General features: G+C 33.5%; 2 protein-coding genes across 3 annotated transcripts; both read right to left on the minus strand.

The window, feature by feature from the left end:
- Nucleotides 1-398: 398 nt before the first annotated feature.
- LOC120188871 (translation initiation factor eIF-2B subunit delta-like) lies at nucleotides 399-4,896 on the minus strand. 2 transcript variants are annotated; one of them, XM_039192254.1, is made up of 8 exons: nucleotides 4,891-4,896; nucleotides 4,253-4,743; nucleotides 3,520-3,654; nucleotides 2,734-3,098; nucleotides 1,526-2,270; nucleotides 1,325-1,421; nucleotides 1,191-1,245; nucleotides 399-800 (listed from the first exon to the last, which is right to left on the minus strand). In XM_039192254.1, exons 2-8 carry the CDS (start codon nucleotides 4,707-4,709, stop codon nucleotides 738-740), a joined length of 1,917 nt encoding a protein of 638 aa, XP_039048185.1. In that variant the 5' UTR covers nucleotides 4,710-4,743; nucleotides 4,891-4,896; the 3' UTR covers nucleotides 399-737. The 2 variants fall into 2 exon arrangements, with proteins under 2 accessions (XP_039048185.1, XP_039048184.1); XM_039192253.1 differs by lacking the exon at nucleotides 4,891-4,896 and having other exon boundaries at nucleotides 4,253-4,761.
- Nucleotides 4,897-7,461: 2,565 nt separating this feature from the next.
- Nucleotides 7,462-8,571, minus strand: LOC120188875 (allene oxide cyclase, chloroplastic-like). Its single transcript, XM_039192258.1, has 3 exons — nucleotides 8,264-8,571; nucleotides 8,008-8,129; nucleotides 7,462-7,883 (listed from the first exon to the last, which is right to left on the minus strand). The coding sequence occupies exons 1-3, from the start codon at nucleotides 8,496-8,498 to the stop codon at nucleotides 7,482-7,484; spliced, it is 759 nt and encodes a 252-aa protein (XP_039048189.1). The 5' UTR covers nucleotides 8,499-8,571; the 3' UTR covers nucleotides 7,462-7,481.

Consider the following 8,571-nt stretch of genomic DNA (forward strand, 5'->3'; position numbering starts at 1 on the left):
AATCTATAATAAATAACTCATGGATCAAGTTTAAATATTTAATTGAATCAAAAAAGGTTTAGATACTAACCAGAACCTTGAGGCCAGATTAAAGTATCCAATTAGGTTAAAAAATCAATATATATTTAAATCATTACCAATATCTTCAGTGTATATTCAATCATTTTATTTCTTTTTGCATAATATAATTTAATTTCCTAAATTTCCAAACTAAGCATAGCTTACGTACATCATTGATTTTATATATTCTATTACAAGACTAAGCAAAGCTTATATTCATCATTAGGGTTTGAATTTTTCTTTAGTTGCAAAGCAAATATATTACCTTTGCCTGAATATTTGAAAATAGAAAGAGAAAATCCTATCGTCCAGGCATTCTTGCGTAGCAAGAAAATTCATCAAAATTCCAACAAAATCACCCTTTGATACCTCAAGGAAAGAAAAATAACAAACCAAAGGTTACTGCAACATATGAGATGAGATCAATTCTGCCCGGAGAGGCGGACGGATCGCACTCTTCACTGAGTCAGTTTAAGAGAAAATGAAAACAAAAAGTAACATCGGAAAACCATAGCCTCTAGCCTTATTCCAGGCAAAACAAAAAGACGATAAGAAACGAGAAAGTGCGTGACAAAATTTTCTCATTATTGTTCTGTTTGGATTGACCAAAATGATGGTCTACAACACGAGCAAAATTGTTGAGAATCCTCTGAGATACATTTACGCGCCGTTTCAAACTAGGACCACAGGTGTTCTCTTCTATATTCTCTCACTATCACGGGCACACTTGTAGGCGGAATCTAAAACAAGAAAAGCAGCTAATTGATTTATAAACTACTTGCAACAAAAATAAGAGATTCAAGTGCAAATGTGCTTTTTATCGTGTTGTGTTTACAATGTTTGCAGACTTAATGATAACAGCATTTTGCAGTAAATATCAGCAATGAATATTGATGATGAAAATGGCCAAAACCACAAAAATATCAATCATAATATCGTGTTGCAGCTGATATTTAAATCCCAGACAAGTAATTACGACTAATAGTAAGGTTGGGAAGGAAAAATACCCCGACTTTAAGGATATTCCGTGCTTCTAAAGAATGATACCCTACTATGTTTTCCTTAACTAAGTCTTAATCCAATTATGTTTCTTTTGGAACTAAAAGAAGCATTATAAAATCATAACTTACCATGCCATAATCTGTGATTATCATGGAGATGTAATCTGATGGTGTTGCATCGTAACTGTCAACGGAAAAGTTCATAATTGTCGGCTCTTAGAAAATAGACTTAGTTCCACATTCATCAAACTATAAACACTTACACTAAATTCAGAAGCTGAAGTTTTTCTTGATTGACGAAACCATCTAAGTAGTTGATATCCTCTCTGCCATGAACCTTTGAAATGGCTTCCGGGTTACCTGGAACAGATAACTAAGCCACATCAATTTAAGTGATCAAAATGAGGAATCAAGTGTAGATCTAGAAAAAGTTGACACCAAAATCAATCTCCAGAAATGCCTACCAAGCTCATTAAAACATATTGAATCAAGCTGCACCCTTTCATGAAATTTATATGCTTCACAACACACTAATACTGGTACACGGAACGCATGAGCAACCATAGCAACACAAGCAGTCCCAACTCTCGAGTAAACTGTTCCATTAGACAAGACTGATGAAGCACCCAGAAAAACGCGAGTAACCTCTTGCATGATACAAGAAACAGCATTTACATGAGTGTATGTACAACTAAGGCCCTTCCTCACCAACCTTCGTAGTAAGAGTTGTCCTTCAAGCTTAGGACGAGAGTCAACCACTACAACACGGAATTGTTTGCCAAGTTCATGGGCATGCAATAAAATCATCTCAACCACAGAGGATGCACCGTATGTGAGAAGAACGTCACCATCTCGAATCTTTGTAACAGCATGTTTGACTATCACCTTCTCTGCAATGATGATCTTTTCATTTATGAAACGATCAACATCTGACATAAGTGTAGCTTTTGCTTCTGATTCAGACAGAACCAATGGTAACTTTGCAATTCGATTCTTTAGAAACTTGATTGCATTGCCCATACTATTTGACAGTGGCCTGCATTCAATCAAGAAAGAAACATAACTACTTATCCTTGCAGTTAGGTCTCGAATTAGAGTTTTTTCTGGTGGAGTTGAGTAATCCTTGATAGCCTCTTTGAATGCTTGAAACATTGCAATACAACGTGCATTGCCACCCCATATATCCCCAGACAGATACTGCAATCCAACCTGACAAAGCAACAAAAGCCTGAATGAAACAAAAACTCAATGGTACTGCTATCTCTTTGACACATTGATCAACTGTAGCTGATCTACTAATAAAAACCACAAGAGATGCCAAAGTAAAAAACAGTAAAGCATTATTTATGAAGAACATATTACTGGAAGGTAAGACCCAATCTATAATTAAGTATTACTATTCTAAATATCATGGTGAAAATTTTAGATTCCTTGTATGATTGCCAAATGTCTGATCAATAGTTAAACAATTATCTTTCATATGTATCCTAAATGGACATGTATCAACAATTTAAATATGCTATGGATTTAAAAGATCTAGTACCAGTCATATACATTGTACAATGCACATATGCATAGATGTGGATATTTTTCATTTATGCATGTATACATATGTGGGTGCATCTGAACTGTTTTCAATGTGCAAATGAGCAAGTCAAGTTGGAAGGAAAACCTTGTAGACAGCAGGATGCATTGGATCAAGTTCAAAAAACTTGGTCTCTAAATCAGGGAGCTGAGTTCCATGTTCGTACTGAGGCAAATGCCTGAACAGCTCCACTCTATTCCTAACTTCAGTTTGTTTCACAACAGCACGCTTTTTGGCTTTCTCTACTCGGCTTGTATCATCATATTGCATTCGAGGATGAGGAGCATCTTTCTTCCTATCTTTCTCAGGTGCACGATCACCTACCTTCTTCTCAAAAGCTGCAACTTGAGAACCATCATTCTTTTGTGAAGATGGTTTTGCAGCTTTACTTGGTTTTGTATTTGCTGAGGTCACGACCTTAGATGCAGCACTTGATGCCTTAGTCCCTTCAGCTAATAATACATTGTATCAACAGGAACAAAGTTATTAAGGGTTTTTTAAAAGGTGAACTACACACGATAAAACAAATATGTATAGCTCAACAATCAACTCATTTAGGTTTTGAGTCCTGCTTAGGGAATACACTGAGTATTAGAGTTACACAGAAAAAGCCATGCAATGGAAATGTAAGGACGGTTCACGAGCAAGAAGTCATTTAAACAAAGCTGATCACTGATGCTTTGACAACATTTTTCTAGAAGCACATGTCCATCACTTGTGTCTGAAACATTTTTCAAACATGGGTACTAGTATATGATCCTCCAAATACATGAAAAAAACTTAGAAAAGAAAGGAATATACACGTGATGCACAAACCGGCATTTGACACTTACACCTGAGTCCATGTAACATAATTTCAGAGGCAGTATGTACCTTTTGCAGCAGCCTTAGCAGCTCGTTGAGCCTCCTGCAGGGCACGTCTTTCAGCTTTAGAAGTTTTCTCTTTCAATGACTTTGAACTAACAGGTCGATCATTCAGTACTTCAACTGATGCTCCACCAGCCTTTTCTGCAATCAATTTTTCCCTTTCAGCTTGGAAATGCTTCAGTTTCACTATTCTTTAGAATTAAAAGGCAAGACTCTAGTACATTCAACCATATTGCCCAGCTAGAATGAAGCTATTTTCCCCTAAATATGTTACTAAAATGTATAAAAACATGAATTCTAAATACACGATATTGATTGCAATTTCAAATTCATTAGAAATAAGCATCCGACAAGTCCATGAATTTGAGAAATAATAATGAAATGTTAATATTTACAGGTGTTTTATCACAGAAATTACAACATTTTCTAAATCGAAACCCATTTCCCAAATGCTATCACTGACGTCATGTAAATTCATCCAATAAAGTAAACAACCACTTGATTTTTTTTCACAATGAAAAATAACAAAACAAGTCCATTAATTTGAGAAATAATAATGAAATGTTAATATTTACAGGTGTTTTATCGCAGAAATTACAACATTTTCTAAATCGAAACCCATTTCCCAAATGCTATCACTGACGTCATGTAAATTCATCCAATAAAGTAAACAACCACTTGATTTTTTTTCACAATGAAAAATAACAAAACAAATCGGGAATAATGGTTTACCACCTACCAGAAATCCCCGGAGGCAAATTAACCACCGACACAGTCGTAAGCTCACTAGCGGGTACACTACTCGCCTTGACGCACGGATACGAGGATGACGATTTCACGGTAACAACCTTACGACTAGGCGATAACGACGAGGTCACGTCTTCGTTTTCAGTTGGAAGAGTTACCGTTTTAGCTGAATACGAGAACGCCGTCTTGGGGGAGGTAACTTGTAGATCCGTGCGGAATAAGGTGTCGGAATTGTTATGTGGCGGCGGAGGGATCATAACGGGGGAGACTGAGTCGACGGAGGGAGAGTGATCGTTAACCTGAGCGGAAGACGGAGATAGAGATTGGATCGGATCTAGCTGGCGTGGAGGATCCGAGCAGGATCGTTCGGGTGGCGCCGCCGGTGTAAAGAACCCAACTTGACGGACCTTCGGGTCGCTGACTGTTCGAGCGGAACGGCGAGGATCCATTGGTTGGAAATGAATTCTATCGGGGCAAATGGAACTCTTTTTCTAATTAAAGAAGATTTTTCCCGGGAAAATCTTAGGGTTTTAATGGAAGAGTGAAACGTAATACATTTTCTTTTGTTTAATAAATTTGTTTTTTTTCCCTCTCTTATTTTGTCTATTTGCTTTGTCCTATCGCTAAAACTTTTCTTTTCCAAATAATATTACCTGTGGAAAATCAAATTACTAACTCATATTTATCTCAAAGTACTGAATTTTGAGTCAAATCTCAATAAATTAATATTTGAAGATTTTTTCCTTCTAAATTTATGAAATGATTTGACTATTTTATGCTTTGAATCTCCAAGTGCCAATGGCTTCGGCTACAATTATTTCCTTCAATTCCAACTCCTTTGCCACTCTCCCTTTAACAACATTGGCTCATTATCAAATCCACCTTCAAATTCAAAAGTATAAATGTAGAATGTTTTTTCTTTACTTTTGTTATTATATGCATTTCTGGTACTTTAGGATATTTACTTAAATTCATTCTCATCGTTGAATATCTTTTACAGATAAATAATTTTTGGAGAGACATTCTGATAATATTTTATAATACTTTGTTTAAATGTGTAATAAGAGAGACTTTTTAGCTTTACTGAAGGTGACATGAGACTCCATTGGATTGGATTGATTTATTAAATAAATGAATATTATAACATTCTCTAATTTGTTATTTTTACGACGACTTATTCTAAAATTGGTTGACACAATTACTTTTGTAATATCTAAAAAAATATAAATTTAAATATGTTTAAGCACATCTTATTCTATGATTTGAAGGTTCGTGTAGTTTAGACAATTATATAGATACAAAATCTTGTTTATATGGATATCGTAATTGTTTTAAATATTTTTATGACTTTAAATGAAAATTCAAAAATAAATCATATAAGATGAAAATATAGTATATTATTTTGAATGATTCATTTAATATTACATTAATAAATCATGAAAAAATATTTGAACTATGGGTCATCAATTATAATAAAGGTAGAAAATGGGGACTTAAGCAATAGATCCGAGCGTTTTTCCTTATAGCCGATTATGATAAATATAATATCTCTTTCTAAATCATGAGTTAAGGATAAATTGATCCTTGAATTATTTTAGCGTCTTGATTTCATATTTCATTTGATGTCAATAACTCCTTTAATTTACCATTAATTAATGATAACATAATTTAATAGTAGAATGGCACGTAACAATATTTACGTAATCTCTATATCATGTGACAAATTGATTATTTTTAATACACATAAAATCGTAAATAATTAAAAAAACATAGTTGAAATAAATAAAATAAATTAGATACTAAAAGGGGAAAGATAATATAATTAGATATTAGGTTATCATTTAAGCTAAAATTGTAAATAAATGATGGAACAAAAGTAGCTCGTTCCAAATCATCGAAATGTTGAATTATTAGAAATTTTTTTATAAAAAAAAATGCAATTATTAAATTTGACAAGTCATTCATAGAAGTGGTGCGAATATTCCCACCAAAAGAATATCCATCACTATGACATCCGATGTTTGTACAGTCCTATAGTCTATGGTTAGTCACCAACATATCACTTCTCTCCTCTTTTCAACATTAAATTATTTTTAATAAAATTGTCACTTGTACTTTTCTGTCACCAAATATTAAAATTTTAACGAATATGATCTTTTATTATTATTTTCTAAATTTTGACATATTTTTTCCAATAATTTACATGTCATTTCCAATACCTATCTAAATGTCACCACTATATTAATAAAATAAAATAAATATAAAACTTTACTACTCAGAAAGGTGAAATTCAAATCCTTTTCAAGCACCCAACCACTAGACTAAAACATGTTTCATTAAGTTTTTACCAAAATTTGTATAAAACATGTCTCATTAAGTTTTTACCTATATATATATATATATTAATTATGATTTCTGATCTATTAATCAATTATTCTAAATTAATTTTTATATAGTATATTACAAAAAGACAATCTTTTTAACTCAATTTGTTACATTCTCAAATATCAATATCTTAGAATCTCAAATAAGTTTTTTTATTCTTTTTTTTTCAAGGTATAATAATAAAATTATTCATTTATATATAATTGATTATTCAATTTCATAGTTATAATTTCAACTTTAATATTTTAAAAATTTTCAAATGACCGCCTTTTATTCTTTAAATTATGCAAAAATAATCCTCCTTATTACATTAATTTTTCAATTTCACCTTTGCCTTTATATATATATATATATAATTTCAATCTTAATATTTCAAAGAAATGTATATAAACTCTTTTTTTTCTTTATATTTGTTTGTTCAATTGTAATTTAATTTAAGATTCACATCTCTTCATCTAATCAAAACTTTTAAAAAATAATTTAATTTTGATTCAACTCAATTATTTATTTGAAGAATTTGATCCTTATCGTTGAGTATTCATAAGGACTTACTAATCATTAAGATTTAAAATATCAACTAAATTAAGACTGAATCGAAAATAATTATTCGATAACTTAGTTATTTTATGCAAATAAAACATATTATTCATTGATGTCCAAAGGATGAGAAACAAAACAAGAACTCCACCATAAAAAGTAACATCGAAGAAACTCAATTTGATGGAATTCTCTTGCAAGTCCACTTCAATGGCTAAAAGCCAAAATCCCTCCCACTAAAACATAAAGTTCAAAAACGACGTCACTTTAATTTATTAAAATTATAACATTAAAATACTTTAATTAGTGAAATTTGCCACGGTGGCATTTGGCTGGCAAACCTTAGCGGCTGGAACGGCTTCAACGCCAGGGTGTGGCTCAACCGGCTCGCAAAGCAGCTCGGCCGGGAGTTCACCGATTCCCTTCAAATAAAATGTGTAGAAAATCTTGAAGGGGAAGACGATTTGGTGAAGTTTAACCTGGCCGGTGACACCTTCAAAAATGCCTGACCCACCAGTAATAGCCAGATACGTGTCCTCGTATGTCAAGTACGGTCCCTGCACAGCAATGTGACCGTAGCTTCCGAAGTAGAAGCTGAATATGGCCTCGTACCGGTCACCTTTCATCTCCGGTTTGTTCTCGATTAAAATGCATATCCCCGCAGTTATTCCTATCCGTTTCTCCAAGTCTCCCCTGTAAATCTGAAATAAACAGGACTAAATTATAAATGTCCAGAGATTCTAGGGACTGGGGGTATATTAGACCCTTCTTTGATTTTTTTGTCCCGATAAACAAAAAATTCAGTCAAGAAAAAGGAAAGCTTACTTTGTTGCTAAAAGGGACGAGATCGCCAAGTGAGTTAACAGATTTCTGGCTTAAACGAAGATAAGCTGGACTCCCACGATCTCTCTCGTTCATCTCATAAACATGCATTTCTTGAACTTTCTCTACAACAAAACAAAACCCAGAAAAAAAGTTTTAATCAACGAGATCAACCCAAAGAGACAAATCGGATTGAAAATATGAAAGTAGAAAACTGATGGGTTTCAATCAAAACTGGGAAACGAAGGGAAATAATTACCGGGAGTTGAGTTATCAGATGAAATGGTCTGGCTCTTGCAAGTGAAAGCCTTTTGGGGAGCCGAGAAAGTGGTGCAGTTCGATGCCAAAAGCTTGCGACTCTGAGTTAAAGATGGGTTTTTGATGAGTTTGATGGACGAAGCGGGCAACAAGGAATTGATGGTTGAAGTTGATCTGGGTTTCCCTATTATCCCAGAAGAAATGGCAGAGCTTAGAGCAGATCCCGAGGCAGCCATTGGTTCTTGAAATTTCGACTCTTCTGTGTTTGGGGAGAAAGAAAGTTGAGGAATTTGATGAGAAAATGACGAA

The sequence above is a fragment of the Hibiscus syriacus genome, unplaced genomic scaffold (genome assembly GCF_006381635.1).
Source record: "Hibiscus syriacus cultivar Baekdansim isolate YM2019G1 unplaced genomic scaffold, ASM638163v2 tig00116951_pilon, whole genome shotgun sequence".
NCBI lineage: Eukaryota > Viridiplantae > Streptophyta > Magnoliopsida > Malvales > Malvaceae > Hibiscus > Hibiscus syriacus.

Coding starts and splice junctions, on each gene's coding strand:
- LOC120188871 (XM_039192254.1), bottom strand. CDS start 4,709: ATGGATCCTCGCCGTTCCGCTCGAACAGTCAGCGACCCGAAGGTCCGT. Junction 3,099..3,519: donor TGCTAAGGCTGCTGCAAAAG/GTACATACTGCC, acceptor ATGTATTATTAG/CTGAAGGGACTAAGGCATCA. Junction 1,422..1,525: donor AATATGTTTTAATGAGCTTG/GTAGGCATTTCT, acceptor TATCTGTTCCAG/GTAACCCGGAAGCCATTTCA.
- LOC120188875 (XM_039192258.1), bottom strand. CDS start 8,498: ATGGCTGCCTCGGGATCTGCTCTAAGCTCTGCCATTTCTTCTGGGATA. Junction 8,130..8,263: donor ATCTGATAACTCAACTCCCG/GTAATTATTTCC, acceptor GTTTTGTTGTAG/AGAAAGTTCAAGAAATGCAT. Junction 7,884..8,007: donor TCGTCCCTTTTAGCAACAAA/GTAAGCTTTCCT, acceptor TGTTTATTTCAG/ATTTACAGGGGAGACTTGGA.